This window comes from Podarcis filfolensis (genome assembly GCF_964270895.1).
Source record: "Podarcis filfolensis genome assembly, chromosome: 2".
NCBI classification, from domain to species: Eukaryota; Metazoa; Chordata; class Lepidosauria; order Squamata; family Lacertidae; genus Podarcis; species Podarcis filfolensis.
The window spans coordinates 51,100,359-51,119,180 of record NC_139605.1 but is presented as its reverse complement, the minus strand read 5'-3'; the positions used below and the strand labels follow the sequence as shown (position 1 = coordinate 51,119,180).

The following is an 18,822-nucleotide window of genomic DNA, read 5'->3' as shown; positions in this document are numbered from 1 at the left end:
TCTCCTGCAAAGGAAGCTTATTTTAACTGCTTGATACTGGGGGGAGTATTTGTTGAGTACAACAGAGGTGAAAATGAGCACTGCAGCTTCCTGCCTGTGGTAGTGACTTGTATTGGTTCCAAATATCTGTGATAATCAAAGCTTCTTGAAAATGAATTGGTTATTATTAATATTCTTATTTACATTTGTATCCCACTTTTTCCTCCTCCCCATTTTATCCTCACAACAATTCTGAGAGGTACGTTAGGCTGAGAGTAAGGCCTCATCCTGCTTGCCTCACCACTTTCGCCCAGGAAAAACCGATATTTACCACTGAATCAGAGCAAAAACCAATTGGGTTTTCTCCCAATTGATGTTTGCTCTGATTTAGCACTAAAGAGAGGGTTTTCTGGGGGAAAGGAGCAGGCCAAACAGAAAACCACTTGGACCTGTGCCTAAAAAGCATGGGATAAGCAGAAAACTGTTTGGAGCGGAGCTTTCTGGGCATGGAACAAGTAGAAGTGTTGACGAGCCCTAAGTGACAGACCGAAAGAGCTTCATGGCCGTGGGAGATTTGAACTCTGATCTCCAAATTCCTAGTCTGAAATTCTAACCACTATGCCACAATGGTTCTCAGAGGTTAACATTCCTTCAGGGAAAGTCTAAGTACAGGACAATTTTATTCCTGGCAAAAAGTACAAGCATAACAAGGAATTTAGTTGTTTGTCAAATAGCAAGAAGGACGAAGACCCTACACCAAGGATTTTCTTCTCGGCCTGAGGAAACTCACCCCCAGTCCCATGTCCTCGGAATGTCTTGCACTTATGTTTTTGCCTTATGTTGCAGATCTACTGGCCGCCACTCCCTGGACAGAAAGAAGAATGCTTTCGGAAAGGAAAAGACCCAGTGGTAAGTCACCCTGTAAAGTATCCTGATTAATTTCCTATGAGTTTCGGCACTCCTCTGATGACATGTTTGAAATGAACCTGCGACTTCTGGGAAAAGGCAGGCTGCATCCCTTGCTGACATCATCTTAATCAGTCCTACTTACATTTGGGGCAACTCCTCTATCCCTCTTCTAGCTTGTTCATGCTAGAAACAGGTTTGATGATAATCCGCTCTTCTCAAGGGATCCAGGGAATTGCAGTTCTGCTGAGTCAGTCTAGGGATAGCTGACTAAGATTTCTTAATACCCCATCAAATGTCAGTTCCCAAGATTCTTACTAAGTCACCTTGGCAATTATTATATAACACTAATAAAAGTTTGGAGAACAGAAGGCTAGCGGCATAATACATATTCATGACTGTAATAGAATGGGACGCTGGTGATTAGTATTCATAACCTTGAAAGAAAAGTTAAGAATTAGGTTGTTTTAAGCTCACTAAGTATGTGACATTTTATGAAGGCTTTATCACATTTTAATTGTAAGAAAACTTGCCAGTTTTAATGAATATAGATTGGGAACCAGTCCTCCAGGCATTGCGTTCTTGATGCGTCCATACATAAGCATCACATCTTTACAGATTTTACTTGTTTGGGCTGTTAGAAAAGAAAGCTCATCACATGGGAAGGTGAGTAGCTTGAGGGACAGTTCAATGTTTAGCTCCCGCCGGTTGGATTTTGGAAGCATTCCCATGGATAAGTGCACATGAATATGTTTTGTTGGAATGAGTCATCCATGCAGCTTGGAAATTGCTTTCGAATATATGGGGTGGAGTGGGGGGTGGGGTTATAGAAAGGTGAGTGTCTACATGTATAAAGGAATGAACTTGCTTCAAGGCTCTTTGTTACATTGTTTTGTGAACTGAAATCTTTTTTGTGTGTGAAAGCACAGTTCTAATTTGAGAATAACTGCCCAGGCATCTCTCTCTGCCCCCATCTCCATCTTGATACCATATATCTGAAAACTGGTCCCCACCTGCACTTCGATATTCATCTATCAAGTCAAAAAGGGATTTTTTTTTAAATGATACTACGAAATAAATATATTGTATGATCCAGTCTTCCCCAGCTAAAGCCAAGTTCACATATCCGCTCACTGCTAGATGCATCAGTTAGCTTACATTTTAGACACAATTGTTTTCATAGGCATGGGAAAGTGGAAGACTTCTTAGGGAAAGAAGAATCTTAAACAAGCAGCAGGAAACTTCCTCCAGTGTTGGGGTACCAGTTATAAGTGGGGTCACCTGAGATGCACCAAAGGGTATCACACACTGAACTATCCAAGGTGAAAGAGACTGACAGTCTTTTTTTAAAAAATATTATCAAATTTTCAAGCACCAAACATAATCATATCAAGAAAAATACAAGTGCATTAGAAAATTCAGAGAACACAATATTTGTAAAGTATGTCTAGTGTAACCCCATATCACAGATTTTGTCACTGATGCATATTACAAAAGGATATCTCACTCAAATATCTCACTCATAATATGACAAGTTTCCCATCTCCAAAGTTAACAAACTACAGGAAAGGCTGATTGGAATAACGGTTCTTATTAAAAGCAGAAGAAAGAAAACGTCAACCTGCTGATATCATCATTACCAGAATGATGGGTTAAACAGGCTTCCAAAATCCTCAGGGGTGGGGGGGTGGGGGCGGGAAGGAAAGTTCATATTGATGTGCCAGATGTATATGAACACCAATGTGTTGTTGGGCTAAGTTTGCTTCCCCCTCAAGAGACATTACAAGGGAGATATGATTACATAAGGAAAGCTCTGCAGAATCAGACCAAATGCTCACCTGGTCCAGCATCTTACTTCAGCATTGCTCTAGGTTGATTGTTCTGTCGGCAGAAGCTTTCCAGATGGAACAATCTTCCTTGTCTTCCCCCATGCCTAGTTCTGGGTGTTCTCCCACCCCACAGCCCAGCTTCAGGGATTAAAGGGGGTTCGTGGGGGGAGGAGAGGGGGGCAGAGACCCAGAATCCTTTGAGGGAAAGCATCTGCTTTGAATGTGCTTTAAAGGTGTAGCGTGTATGGTGACTACACTACCTGAAAGACCATAATTTCCTGCATGAAGATGCCCACATATTATAGTCATCAGGGGATGCCAGGACATCTCCTTCTGCCCTCGTTGGATACATTCAGATGCCAGGTTAAACAACCCCACTTGAAGGTGTGTGTATGTGTGTTTAAAAAAACCATATATTGTGGTACTGTTCATTGTTCTTGCTTTTTTTGTTTTATTTTCTTACTGCTGGATTGTGTTTCTTTTGTTTTAAGATATTTTGACTGCAATCCACCCCGAATACCTTATTTGAGTAAACATGGGATATAAATGTTTTATACATAAACAAATACATATGTGGTATATTTATATTACTTTTCTCATAGCTGCAGTGTTTTCCATTCCCTTACTTTGTGGGTGAGAAATCTTTTGGTTCTCCAGATGTCATTGGACTACAACTCCCATCAACCCCAGCCAACACAGGTCCAGGTGAGGGATGCTGGATGTTGTAGTCCAGCAGTATCTGGAGAGCCACAGGCTCCGCCACCTTTCCCTTGCATAGCTTACCCTCACCACTGCTCTGTGAGGATTACTGGGAGGGAACTGACAGTGGATGGCCCACAACAACCCACTGAGCTCACAGTTCAGGATTTGCACCCAGTCCTCTAAGTCTGACTAGGCAGCCACTTGTGTGGACAGAGCCCGGGAAAAATGTTAATGGGAGCTTTTCCCGCAGGGCTCCTTGCACATTTTACTTTCTAGCTTTGCCTATTCTTTACATATCACTTCACAGTCACGCAAGTAGTTACTTAGAAAACATGCTCGGAGACAATGGGGACCTTGAGGGGCCTAAGAGGGGATCTGAACCCCTTGCTGACAGTCCATCCCAAAGTAATTGCTCCCAAGAGTGGCCATCACTCACTTCGGTTTCCACATGTTTATTTTGCAATCTGTCACCAATGGCTGCAGCCTTTCGGGTAGCTAGCCTTTTAAAATTCCAGCTCCTTGCTATTTTAGTGGGTAACTTTTGCAGAAACAAAGCAGGGAATCCTCTGAAATGAAGCATTTAGCTACACTGAAGGGCACTACAGTATCTGGGTTCTTAATATGGGAACTTGACCCTGCCACACTGCAGGGAACAGAGCAATGGAAGTAGTTCTTAATTATAATGCCTTTTAGGAATACACTTACCGCCAGAGGTCCAATTATCTTACGGAAGTGAAATGCCTTTGCGGGCGCCATCCCACAAAGGCACCCAACTAGAAGGTAAGCGTCATTGCCGTCAGCCATTCTGCCTGATGGTTATACTAAATTTTCATAATTCATCCTCATCACTGCACTGTGAAGTTTACTAGGAGGGAACTGAGGCAGACAGACAGTGGCTTCCACAAAGCAATCCACCAAGTTTTGTAAACAGTAGATTTCTGTACTGTACCTTTCTTTGATTCTTCTATCGATAACACTTTGTGACTTTGTTGACAACACTGCCCGTTCCTTTGCTTTTCATTATTTATTGCCTCTGTGAGCTGGTACATGACACCCAGACATTATGCCCTCATTTATAACCTCGGGTTACATACGCTTCAGGTTACATACGCTTCAGGTTACAGACTCCACTAACCCAGAAATAGTGCTTCAGGTTAAGAACTTTGGTTCAGGATGAGAACAGAAATTGTGCTCCGGCAGCACGGCAGTAGCAGGAGGCCCCATTAGCTAAAGTGGTGCTTCAGGTTAAGAACAGTTTCAGGTTAAGTACAGACCTCTGGAATGAATTAAGTACTTAACCTGAGGTACCACTGTAGAGAAATCAAGCCAACCAACTGAGTGAATTCTAGTTACCACAAGTGGCTGCATCATGAGCATAACATTTTGCATGTCTGTTGACTGATAAGGAGAGGGACAAGAAGTATTCCTTGTTTTCAGGTGCTACTTTTAACTCTGGTTCCCTCTTGCCTGAGAAAAACCAGTTGCTCCTGTAGTATGTTTGTGAGACTAGGAGTGTCAGAAGGCTTCTCTAAGCACCATAATTCAGCTAAATGGAAACAGAGATTAATCATGGTTGACAGAATTAAATAGACTCATTAGAACTCCTCATGCCACTAGAAAAACAGTAGTAGTAAATGCTAAAAGAAATGGAAACATGGACTTCAGAGCCAACTTTCTTATTATAAGGGGAGGAGAAATGGGTGTATGAAAGCAATTAGATTATCGGCAGTGAACTCTGGTTGTTTATCTGGACTAAGGACCTTGGTAATTTGATGCTAAACTCCTCTATTTTGGTTTAGCTTAACATAGCAAAAGGTATATTAGGACTCCATTGGAATATAGTGTTTCCAACCTTAAACTTAAAAATTTGAACTCTTTTAAAATCACTTATTCTTTCATGTCACAAGTTATTAAAATTTACAACATGGGGGCTCTTATCCTGCCCCATTTCCAGCATTTTCAATTTTTGTTCCTATTTCCCTCCAATATGTTAGAAAAGATGGCAATCCAAGAAATAAGTCAGGATGTGAGAGGTTAATTTGTGACTCTCATTTTTGTACAAAAGATGCACTATCTGAATACTTTAATGTTGTTAAAACTGCCAGCTTTTAATAAATCACAGTTTATGAAACATTGGGAAGGATCATCTTGACATTGCAAAATTTCCCAATGTGAGGAAGAATGTATGAAAAACATGAACTGTCACACCTTATGGAGGTTGTTTTGAGAAATAATGAATTTCTTTTGAACACATTCAGACCTCAACCTTTTTTCCTTGATTGCGATTCTGACTTTTGTGAGTGTGACACTTCCCTGCCATGAATTAGACTTGTGCTTCACTTGCTATTAATCCCTGTATAGTCTTAACTGGGTACCAACTTTGGCCTGGCTTTGAACCCATGTACTAAAAGCAGAGGGTTATGTAACCCATTATTTCGTTCCCTTGAGGTTTGTAATTTATTACCTAAAAAATAAAAAATAAAAATTGGTACAGCTAAGATGGATAATCAGAGATAGGATATAGCATGTTCTATTTGATGGGGTGATGCAGAGTAAGAAGGCCAGGATAAGAGTGGGAGTCACTAAGCATCTGTTTTTCTACAGCAATAGATGTAGTTCCTTCTGTGTGTTGTGAGATGGATAGATCTTTAGAGGCCATCGGAATCTGGAGGTGCCTTCAGCGGTCTCCCTGACTTCTCTGTGCTTATCTGCCAATTCTAGCTGCTCCGGAAAAGGGAGCAATTAATCCAGGTCAGACTTGTGAATGGTCATTTGTCATCCTGCTGTGTAACTAACTAAACTTCCTTTTTAAATGACTACTTTGTCCAGATCAAGGTTGTATGTCTCCTTCATTTCCTGCCATTGTCCCTCCCACCACCACTATTACATTTTGTCCTATATCTCTATCAGAATTTGAGAGCAGCTGAAATTAGGTTCCTTGCTGATGTTCCTTCTTGGGGACAGAACATAAGGAGAGCCTTGCTGGTTCTGGTCCAGCATTCTGTTTCCCAGAGGGTCCAGCCAGATGCCTATGGATGCTCCTAAGCAGGGCCCAAGGGCAACAGTCCTCTCCTGCTCTTGTTTCCCAATATCTGGTATTCAGAAGCATGGTGCTTCTGACTCTGGATATACATCCATCATGAGTTTGGTACATTTGGAACATTTCTGTTATGAAAGGTTTTGGGATATTTGCAGGAAGCTATGGGCCACACATGGATTGCTGCTTATGCCATGTGGCTGTCCTGATGGTTTTGAGGAAGCAAGTTTTGAGACAAGACTTATTTTTGCAAAAGCCATGTTGATTGTTTTCCAGCTAGACTTATCCTTCTGAATGCCTGATAATGGTATATTTAATTATGCTTTCTACCAATTTATCTAGAGCAGTTGTAGATATCTGACCTGTAATTTCTCAGATCACCCTGGACACCCCCCCCTTTTTTTTAAACGAAGTGTTACTTTGACCACTTTCCAGTCTTCAAGTACAGAGGCCAGTCTTCGGTACAAGTTACATATTTTTGTAGGTGATAAGTAATTTCATATCTGAGTTCTTTTGAGAACTCTCAGATGAATAACATCTCGATTCAGTGATTTGTTAGTTTGTGAGACAGGCCTAAAACATCATCTCTTGTCACTACTATTAGCTTCATTTTCTCAGACTCCCTTCCTGAAAATGTCACTTTTGGTGTGGGTATCTGCCCCATGTTCTCTACAGTGAAGATGAATGCTAATAATTCAGTTTCACTGCAATCGCCTTACTCTTCTTTAGCACACTATTTGACTTTTTTATGTTGTTGCCAAACAGCTTCCCTAACCACTTCCCTGTTTGTAATATATTTGATTATTTTTATTGTTGGTGTTAATGTTTTAGTAATATGCACCTCCAATACCTCTCTCTCTATCTCTGCATTCCTTATGGCATTTCTTTTGCCGATGTTTGTGTTCCTTTTTGTTCTCATTTCGGTAAGACGTCCATTACCTAACCATGCTTCCTTGTTGCCTCAAAGAGCAAAGTGGAGGTGGATTTCCAGGGTGAGAGGCGGTCTGGAAGACTTGGTGGAGTGATGAAGGGCAGTGAGAGCCGTTACATTTCTGTGTTAAGTGTGAAACGCCATATAATGTTAGTTTATAATTTAAGAGACATTCCCTTATTTTAGAAAATTGGCTAACCCTTTCATACTAAGTTGTGGACAATAGCCCACATTCCCATGGAGTTGGTGGAGCAGAGGAATGACCAAGACTGTTGTACAAACTGATGACTGAATTTGCAGGTTAAATTAGGGTTTATGTCAGTCTTCATTCTGTGTTTTATCCTCATTGACACAAAATTATTACATACCAAACTTTAAAATCACATACAGACACAGAGACATGGCCAAATAGCTATCTAGCAAAGCGAGTGTAAACTGGCAATGCTTGGTTGGGGTTCTGTTCTGCATCTTGGTTTCTGATCAATGGTCTGGAGGCAGCTAGTGGCCTCCTGGAACGAACCCAGTACATTGGCTCACGATCAAAGATCCCATATTTCATGGAATTGGAAGGAGTCTCAATGTTTGTGCATGCCAACAACCTGTAGCACTGAAGTGGTATTTGTCATTCCCAAACTGTTTGTTCTAGGGCCCATTAATTAATACAGAATCTGCTTTCCTTTAAACTGCCTCTTAGTGTTATTGTCTTTGCAGGCAGAGGGCAATTATTCCCTGTCCTTTTTGAGGAACTCTTTTGCATCGTGTTGCCCTTTGGAGGACATCTGACTCTCAGCAATTTTATTATAACTCTTGGGATTTTAATTGTAATTTTATGATTTAATCCATAAATCATGTATATAGTGTTCTTAAACGTAAATAGCTATTAAAGTGACTTTGATACAGATCAACAGCAAAGGAGTTCAGAATCAAACTGGGGGAGAAGCCTCGTGGATTTCTTTTAAAGATCGATTCTTCGACAATTTCGTGGTTTGAAGTAGGGGTAAAGAGGTTCTGTGTGGTTGTTTTTTTAAAAAAGTTGAAGTATTGTCAAGCCTACTTCTTGGAATTTCTAAATAAAGATGCTGTTTCTAGCCCTATTGTGACAGTTTCTTCCTGTTTTCTGCTAACCTAACAACACTGTTACGTAGCATATATCTTGGCTCATACAGGAAATCAGGGCACAAGGCAATATGAAGACCTCACTTCCTGGCCTGAGTTGACCATACAATGGGATGGAAGCAAAGGGGTCACACGTGTAGTCTGATGAGGGAAAGGGCTTGCAATAGCTAGAGTGGAGTGGCAGGGAGTGTGGGATACGTGCCAAACGTATTTTTAAATTAAAAAAGCAGGAATTTACTGCCCATTTCCACAATAACAAGGAAGGCCTGATGCCTAGCTGGACATAATACAATGGGGCTTGGTCACGTGAGCTTGGAGAGAGGAATGGACCGTGTGACTGTAAAGGTATTTGGCATTGTTCTGTGCACTTGCATGTGGAACCAGATTTTTTGCATCATTGTGGTCCTTAGGGGATTGGAAAACGCTATAGGGTTTACATCTGCATGTATCCCTTCCTGCTATTTGGATCCTAGGCGTAGGGTGGGGAAAGAGCTGGCGTATCCCAGGGCTCAGCATTGTTGCTGACTTTGACCCAGAGGACAATGCTGGCAAGTCCAATATGACACCTGCTTTCATTCTGAATTGTTTTGGCTATACTGCCTCCTTTTCTGCCATAGTCACTTTTATTTAATTAGTTAATTAATTAAACTTTTTTAAAAATTCCACTGCAGCCAAAAAAGCACCCAGAACAGCTTACAAATCACAAAAACACACAGAAGAAGTCTGCTGGATCAGGCCAATAGCCCATCTAGTCTAGTTTTCACAGTGTCTGACTAGATGCTTGTGGGAAACCAGCAAGCAGGAATAGAGTCCTACTCTCAGGCTTACCATCTAAAAAAGACATGAGAAAAAAGGGAGAAAGCAATAAATAAGCTCAGGTTAAAGCTCAGGTTGCTCTAAGAACCAACTGGTCTCTCAACTGTGTTGATGGAGAGATCTTGTATCTCTTCTCTTCCCTCTCCTGCTGATTAAGCTCTGATCTCAATGTCCATCCTGTCATCACACCCACCCACCTTTAACCAACTTTGATCATTGCTAAAAGTCGATTTCTGTGATGCACGTGAAGCATCATGAATCCCAATCGTTCTTTCTTTTCCAGACAGAATGTGCCAACTACATCAGAGTGCTTTACCCTTTGAACCGGACACACTTATTGGCCTGTGGAACAGGGGCTTTCCACCCAATCTGTGCTCTTATCTACGTGGGACACCGAGGAGAGGTAAGGAAGGATTCCCTTTCCCCCCTCTGCGATAATGTTAGCCCTGTGACACGATAAATGTATGGTGTGGGAAGATCTGGCATGTAGAGGAATGCAAAGACATGTGGTTCCCATCACCACAAAGACTTAAGAGCAGGGCAGGTAGCAGGTAGATCAGGATCTGCTGGTAGATGAGCAGAAGCAACTCTCAATAGTTTAACAACAGTAAGTAAAAGTTTTAAGTGAAATATCTGCCGTAGCCGGTCTTGAGCTATTTGCTTATCTCTTAACCTTTGACTATATCTTTGTTCCAGTGTGCTGGCCACTATGAGAGTTCTGTGTTAGAACCCCTGGTATACTGTAACTCAGATGTAGATTTGTGTCTGTAATACAGCGTACGTTTTATGAAGTGCTACAGGTAATTGACTCTGTCACTGAGCCCCTATCTTATGGGATGTCTTAACTCTTCCGTAGGTAGACTGTTGCAGAAGAATATAAGAAGAGCTCTGTGGAATCAGGATCTAGCTCACCATTTGGTTCCCCAAGTGTCAAACTAGGTGCTTATGGGAAAATACATGCTGGACTAGGTAGATCAGGAGTTGAGGGATGGGGGAAGTTTTTACAGCCAAGATCTTTACTTAGCCACCCACCCTGCGGGACATTTTTGACAGTCACCTAATGCCATTATGACATCAGGTGACACCCTCAGAGGGACTCGCTGATTAGCGCTGATAGTGACCCTATGAGATCAGCTGATTGCCTCTGTCAGGACAACTTCAAAGGGCTCACTATAGGCCCCAGTTTATGTAACTGCATTCAATTTAGATTCAAACCATGCCTGAAAATGACCATTATTTTCTTTGCAGAGGAAAAAATACTTGAATCCAAACTGTGCCTGGAAATGGACTTTAAAGCAGCTTGCAGTGAGCCCCTTTGAAGATGCACTGTCAATGAAAGCATATCTTCAAACGGGTTTTCTGACAGCCCTTTGAACACAGGAACCCACACACAACCTGCCCCAAATGCACTAGGGACTTCCCCAATGGAAACTGCTTAGTGCAATCCTACCCATAACATAGAGAGCAATGAAATTTTTGGGAGGGGGATGAGGACAGGGCCATGGGATCATCCTCTCTTTCTCCCTCAGTGCATGAGGTTTGAATGACTGAAGTGTGCTCTAGGCTCAGGAACTTTCTAGCTTTGCATTTCCTCAACAATCTTTCCCAACCATACATTTATATTGCCCTATTAAACAGAAAGGCTGATTTAAGTGCTTGTATTTCTTTAAACATGGGGGGGGGACCCTTGTTACCCAATAAACTGGACTGTAATATCAGATGCACTTAAGTCTTCTTGTTGTTATGGGTTAATGTGGCTGGACTTGTGGAATTTGTCCAACCATGTAAGCATCCAGGAAAGAAATGGATTTTGGGTCTATTAATCTGTCAGGCTGATTGATGCTCTACTGTGTATCCGACCCCAGCTCATACGACCTCTCCTTTCTGGTTGTTTTTTTAAAGAGAAATCCACGCCCCCTTTATTTTTTGGACGCTCACTCCAAGCACATTCTGTTAGCTATTTGAAGGGAAGAAGGAACAAGAAAGATGGCTGTGTAAAAAGAAAGACAGAGAAAGGGCGAGCCTAAAACGGGGGAACAGAGCCAAGAACCAGGGAAGAGGCAGGTGAAATTGAGATCTCAACGACTGTGCTCAGAAGAGAAGCAGCATGTTCTTAATAATTTGCATTAAACCACCTGTCTCTTGGGGTGGGCAGACAGACATGAACACCAGCTCTTTCTCTCCCTGTGCAACAATGCTTGGCTGCCTCATGTGAGAACTACAAGTATGGCTGGCTGATGTCACGACTGGGAGAGTCCAGAGCACCAATTTTGGACTGCGGTTTTATTTGTCTGGTGTTGGGAGCTACTAACCATATTGCTAAACTTCCTGCTCCAAGCAAGGAAAGCCATTGTGACATGGATCTCATTTACTAGCTCAATCCCTGTGGTTCTTTTCTGGACTGATTCCTGAAGTTGTACAGTCTTTATGGATTTAGACAGTGCTTGCTTCCTGCTGGGATTTATATATATATATATATATATATATATATATATATATATATATATATATTACACACACACACACACACACACACACACACACACACACACACATTAATTATAAAATATGTGGGTGGCATTTCCCTCCCTCCAAGCTTTTGATTTCCCTCTGAGCCATTGCTCATAAATCAAGCTGGCCTTAGCAGGAAGGTCATTCAGCTTCACCCTGTAACCCCTCTCGCTTGGGAGGATTTGACTCGCAGAAGCTTTTATTGAGTGCATGAGAGAAAGGACCCTTTCAGCACAGCTGTTCATCGTGAGCAAAAGGGATGATCGGACTGTCCCTCTGACATCTCACCCCATAACCATATCCGGCAGTGCCTTCCCCCTTTGCTAAACGCTCATGCTGATTTAGCCACGTTATTGAGAGGCGTAACAAAATACAATTGGGGTCCTGTGCTGCTGCTGCTGCTGCAGCATGTCAGAAATTCAACAAGGCCTAGCCTTGGCCTTATATTGGCCTGCAAACTGCACTGGGGAACAACCCTATGCTTGGGTGTGGGTGGACAGTTGCATGATGAAGACATTTAATTAGGCAGCTTGAAGAGGCTGCTTTGTCTGGCCAAGTGGATAACTGGCAGGAAGGCAGGAAAGCACAAGCTGTTCCAGGCATTGCAAAGCAGGAGGGTGAATAATACAGATTCCCAGCATCCTCAGGCCCACTGTCTCATATATGCCACTTTTTAATTTTTTTTATTCTTATGATGGTCTGTGGTGCTGGATCAAAAGTGTCATAACTGCTTACCATCTGAAAGTCAATACAGAGCAAAAGCCTTTCACCAAAATCTTTTAGACAACCCAGCAGGTTGGTTTGGGAAGGAACTCTTTGTTCATCTGGGACCCAGGGTAAGAATGTTCTAGACTAGAGTCTTCACTCTCTCCCTGCCCCTCTGCTCCCATCAAGGGTTACATAACTGTAGTCTAGATTGTAAAATCATACTGGAGAAATGAGGAGATGGTCTTCTGAGCTCTTCTGAAAGTCTTACTGACTCAAAAGGTTCCTCTTGTTCTGGCAGTTTTCTCTGTTGCTGTCTCTCCAAGTCCCAGCTGTTAACATCATGGGCTTGCCTCTCAGTTTCCTGAAACTATGACTGATTAAACTTATCAGAAGAAGACAGGAAAGATGAATAGTGCTCAGGCCTCTGTTCATAATTTTCTGAGTAACCAAATCTGAAATAAGTACAATTCCTTATTGTAAAAACACACCAGAGCCAAAATGATTTCAATAATAAACAAATTAAAGGGCTATCAGTATTGAGAAATATACAGATTTAACATGTTCACCCTGAGAGCATAACTACATGTGGTGTTGATTGTATTGCTTACAGTCATGCTGCCATGATCTAATTATTTACTTAGAGGTGCACCCCTGGTTGTTTAATTGAAACTGGGGTGTATGGGAAAGGAAAAAATAATCGCTTCGCCCTTCAATGTCAAAGAAAATGGCCCAATGGGGGCTTTTGACCAGTGTGTGTGTTGTTGCTGCTGCTGCTGTTGAGATTGCAGTGGGGAGGGAAGAATTAAACTTCTCCTTTCTGCACATGGGGGCTCTAATTAAAAAAAAACCAAAACAGGGTCAATGTAATTGCAAATGACCAGCTGGAGTCATGTGAAATTAAGGCCCTAATTTTCGCTGAATAATGTCAGCATCCATTTTTCTTATGGTTAGATAGAAAACTTCATCCTGGTCACTCTATGCTAGCATCCCATGCTCGTCCTAAGATGTTTTCTGATGCATCTGTCCAGGCTCTCTTCATTCCTTCCACATGAGCACTCCCTCATCACCTCTGAATTTCAGACTACCCACTCAGAGAGCTGTGGTTCTTTTAAGCTGTCTTGATGCCTTATTTGTCATTTGTGCTCTTCTCTCCCCAGCATGTGTTCAGCTTGGATCCTTCCAGTGTAGAAAGTGGCCGGGGCAGATGTCCTCATGAGCCCAACAGGGCATTTGCAAGTGCTTTCATTGGTAGGTGCCAAACTAGATCAGTGTGAGTTTTGTACCCTAGCAGCAGGGTTGAATGTCCTTATTTTTATGTTTATATATTGCCTTTCTGCCAAGGCATTCAAGGCAGTTTAAAACACTAAACAAGCTTACAAAATTTGCCTTCAGCTTTTGGTGGTTTCCCCGGAAGCTAGTAGTGCGAGCTCCTTGCCTAGTCTTTGCCTCTTCAGTTCTTTCCCTCAGACGTCATGGATCTAAGTCGGTCCAGGGAAGTTCGTGGAGGGGTGGCCCAACCATTCTCTCAGACTCTTTCATGGCCACCTCAAGAGCTGAGGACATGGTCTTTAACCACTATTTTGGGATGGGAAAGCCTTTTTGATCATGTGATTTTACTGCTTGTCAGCTTCTGGCAGAAAAAAAAGGCTACAAGCAAGCTACTGTACCTTCATAAACCCACACTGCAGCCAACTGCTCTCTGAAGTGAAAACTGGAGGTAGCTCAGGTTGTCCAAACCAGTTTTAAAAGTGACCAATAAATTGCACCTTCAACCTAAAGTTAATACAAAATTCAGTAGTGAATTCTTTATAGGAAAGCCTTTATAGAACCCCCTCCCCAAAGATAGGTTTGGGGGGGGGTTGAATGTTCACTGGAGGCATCCATACTTCTCCTCAGTTCAGTATATGGTTTGTAAATTATTATTATTTCAGTTTCTTACCTGCCTTCACCATAAAGTGCCAGGGTGGGTTACAGCAGTTGATATGTGGTCCCTTTCATAGGTGAGACTATGCCCCCCCGCCCCATAAAAAGTGTACCTGCTTCTCAACTATATTTCATCCAATGAACTTGCAGTATACCCCAATCGTGTGTTACATACCAACATTTCAACTAGGAAACTAGGCATGTGAAAGGAGGGTAATCTGTCAGCGACCGTACTTGAATGCTTGTGTAAGGCATTTTCTGAACTCTTTCAAGATCTCTGTGCTGATGTGACCTCCTTAGGATTTGTATATAACTCAAAGCTGTGGTCTATTAAACCATGGTTTATTAAACCATAGTTTGATGTTATGTTTGTACTTTCACTAATGGCTTCACTATTGTTTGTTTATTGCCAGCGAACAATGATCTGAAGTCTGTTGTTTAACTATGGCTTGGCATTATGTGTGAACTCAGCATCCTTCCATACCATACCATACCATACCATACCATACCATAGTTTGTTTGGACACCTCAGACGCTCACCAAGAAAAAGGACACAAGGCACAAGTAGCTGGAAAACTGACCAAATTTTGAAGAAACAAGCCATGGTTCCTTTGTCTGTCTGGGGAACAACTTGTGGTTAACTCATGACTTTTTCAACCATGGCTTAGTGTTATAATGTGTGAATCAGGCCAAAATCTCCTCTTTTTGGTGTAGTTGTATAAAACAGGTTTATGTGATTTTTCAGCCAAGCAATTAAGGGACTTGCCAAGATTATGACCTTTGAAAGAACCAGTTCCCAAATCAACACTCACCATTAATTCATTAGGAGATTTTAGGCAAGGCTAGCCTCTCTCTGCCTCCTATCTACAAATACTGATGTACTTTATATGATAGTTATAATATAGGATGATAATAACCATCATGTATGGGAAGCTTTTTGAATATTCTAGTGTGTTTTATAATGCTACGTATTGTTTTTCTTGTTAGTGCATGACTGTTATGCAAGGATTGATTGTTTCTGTGGGGCTTCTTTCCCAGGTGGAGACTTGTATACAGGACTAACAGCAGATTTCTTGGGCAGGGACTCTGTGATCTTCCGAACTATGGGACACCGCTCCCCTCTGCGCACTGAGATGGACCAGCGGCTGCTTAATGGTAGGAGAACAGGATGTGAAGTGGAGTGGAGGCCAAAGGCTACAATAAATTTGTACTTAGAAAATAAGGACGGGGAGTTGTCTGTATAACTAAGCCTCTTTGGAATATATGCCCATTAATAAGAGGACACCTCGTGTGCTGCTTCTTTTGGTAACCACTTGTTATTAAAGTGAGCTTATTAGTATTTAATTAGGAATGTTTTATATGGTTTTATGTAAACTGCTCACAGGTTTTTCCAATTTAGTTGTACACAGTATAAATCTTGTTAAGTACAACTAAACAAACCATGCCAAGAGGAAGCCTGAAAAGGTTTAAAAATAAAATAAAATAAAGGTCTGTGCCATGCTTCAAGCGGTTTCTGGCGATTTCTTTCTAACGTGCCCGTACAATATTTTTCTTACAGCCCCCAAGTTTGTTGCTGCTTATCTGATCCCAGACAATGATGACCGGGAAAATGACAAAGTCTACTTTTTCTTCACTGAGAAAGCAGCAGAGTCGGACAGCAAAGGCCGGGCCATCTTTAGCCGTGTGGGGAGGGTGTGTGTGGTGAGTTCATGGGGTCTATTTTGTCTGTAGAATGTGATGAGCATCACACGTGGAACTGAATGTATGGAGACCAACAGCTTGGTGCATTACTGACTCCAAAGCTATATTATTGGACATATGTGCTTACATGTATGTATGTGTGTGCCTGCATGTGAGTTCCTCCCACCATTGTCACTTAAAATGTACTGCATGTCACAGGACAAGGCTAGTCTACTGTTCATCCTAGCTGGACTAGCCTGGAGCAGCCCTCATAGTGCACAATCAAAATAAAGGGTGAACATACACTGGTAACACCAGAGAAGCTCCCTGATTCTTTTGCCACAACATAAGGCTGCATTTGATTTTGGTTCAACTCTCCTGTTCAGAATCTCAGGTTTTTATATGTCCCAGTGGCTTGATTGTGGCTAAATCTCATTACCAATCCCTTGTGGCCCTTCGATTTCAGAACCAGCACACTCCCTGGAAATAACAAGCTATTACTGTACTAGCCATAGGCTGCTAATGTAAAGCCAGTGGAAGGGGTTGCATAAGCCTTGGATGGGCTTAAATACAGAGAGAGAGAGAGACAGATCTTCTTGGACAAATTTAGGTACCTAAAATGAGGGCTTTCAGGGGACCCAACACCTTCCCTGATTCATGCACACCTCGGCAATATTATTTATGCTTTCAGCTTCAGCTGACTGTAGGTTCATCACCATTTTTTGTATCATAATCATGATGTCAGATCAACTAGTCAGATTTGGTGACATGACAATGCCCCTAGTACTAGAAGGGCCACTCTGAACTAAGGAGGACACTGAAGTGCAGCCATTTGGGGCTGCAAGGTGCTCATAATGGATTGGAGCCCACTGCCTTCTATGTGCAGAATCTCCCTGCAGCAACAACAATAATAATAATAGCCCCCTGCCTGCAAAGCTCTGGGCCCAATATTACAAGTTTTCAAATCTATTAACGAGGGCTGAGCCCATTTGGGCTGAGCCCTGGAGTCAGATCTGCTTCCGTACTGCCTTTGGCTCCTGATCAACAGCTACGGTATAGGAAGTCTGTTTGGCACGCACAGCATTTTAAAGCACTTCAGTCAAGACAGTGCCTGGCTTGAGAGGGCTGCATAAATCTCTTGTGACTGCAAATGTTTCTTTTCAAGCCAAGGTTAGGAACATGGATTTTTTTCTTTTTGGTAATTCTGTATAATGTGGTGGGGGGGGGAGGGAAAAGCATGGTGGGGGGATTCCTTCAGAGCCTTTGAATTCTTCAGCCTTTCATCCACATGGAAACTCCCCCATTTTCTGTACATGTCACTTCCAGTTCCAACCTTCCTTTTTTCCTAGATCTTTTGCACCACAGCTGCTTTGTGCTCACTTGCTTTTCCTCCAAAGGATTCCATCAAAGGGTCTGATGGACCATCCTGTGTGTATCTTAATTTAGCTGAAGACTTGCATTGCAAGGAAATGGACTAACAGCAGAAATAATTTCTCTGTGCCCATTGCCATCTGTTTTATAGAAGAGTTGCTGCATTCATTTCTTGGAGATTTCCATAAAGGCGCTTTCTCATAGGGTGAAGCAGAGACTTCTGCTGAGCATGTGCATGTTTCAGAACAGAGAGCCTGTGCCCTTTCCTGAAAATATCTTTCTCTCTCTGCCCTCATTTTTAAAGGCTTGAAGTTAAATAATTTATACTTGAGAGCCATTACGGAGCTGGAACTCTGAGGTTTTAAAGACTGAGTTATGCTGCTTTGAAAATCTTCAGCTGATTTTATTTATTTATCCCTGCTGCTTAATTTTGTGCTGTGTTTATATATTATTATGGTTTCGAGGGATTGTATTTTAGTTCTTCTATTGTAAAGCTGCCCAGAGAACTCTGGCTATGGAGCGGCGTATAAATGTCATTAATAAGAAAGAAATAATTGCTTTGAAACTGTTTTAATTGTCATATCTTGCCCCAATGGCTATAGAGACATTTTTGTTGGTTGGGCTGAAACTGGAGTGCTTAACACTAAGTATGCTTTTGAATTTTGCTAACTTTATTTAACTTAATGTTTTCAGAAGGGACAGAGGCTTGAAGGAGCTCTTCATTTCATTTCATTTTGTCTTAACATTTCAACCTGTTAAATTGACTTTAGTTCCGTAGTAGCTCCTTGCTAAAGCAGCCTTGGTTTTTAAGGTGCTAAACTAGAATCAGCAGCAGATTTCCTCGCAGGACTGAACTGCTCAAGATGTTAAAGATGTGGTTTAATAGCATGTTTTGTTTCATTTTGTTGTCAAGCAGCAACCCTGCAAATAACATTAGGCTCCTGTTAGTATTGCTTAGGGCTTTTTAAGGGGTTCTTTATTACGTACCACATTTTAAGGCCAGCGTTGTTATCCCAGTATTGAAAATTGAGGGTGGGGCAGAAGAAACAGAAAGACTGAAAAAGAAAAAGACCCAAGGCCACCTATTGAGATCATGCTTAAGGGGCTGTTGTTTGTTTGTTTGTTTGTTTGTTTTGGTCCTCCTGAGGTTGTTTTTGGCCTTTTTATTGTGTGGACTTCCAAGTTCACAGCAGGGGTGGGAAGACTTTTGGCTTGCAGGGTGAAAACATAAGAAGAGCCCTGCTGAGTCAGGCCAATGGCCCATTAGTCCAGCATCCAGTGGCCAACCAGATGCCTGGGGGAAAACCACAAGC

At 42.0% G+C, this 18,822-nt stretch overlaps 1 protein-coding gene across 2 annotated transcripts in view; it reads left to right on the top strand.

Moving 5' to 3' along the window:
* SEMA3G (semaphorin 3G) overlaps positions 1–18,822 on the top strand; it is a 73,505-nt gene that overhangs the window by 36,564 nt on the left and 18,119 nt on the right. Inside the window, exons 3-7 of one of the 2 annotated variants that reach the window (XM_083603336.1) lie at positions 826–888; positions 9,600–9,719; positions 13,693–13,783; positions 15,497–15,613; positions 16,017–16,159. In XM_083603336.1, coding sequence (XP_083459462.1) covers positions 826–888; positions 9,600–9,719; positions 13,693–13,783; positions 15,497–15,613; positions 16,017–16,159 — 534 coding nt within the window. The remainder of the gene's footprint in view (positions 1–825; positions 889–9,599; positions 9,720–13,692; positions 13,784–15,496; positions 15,614–16,016; positions 16,160–18,822) is intronic. The other variant, XM_083603337.1, reaches the window with a different exon arrangement.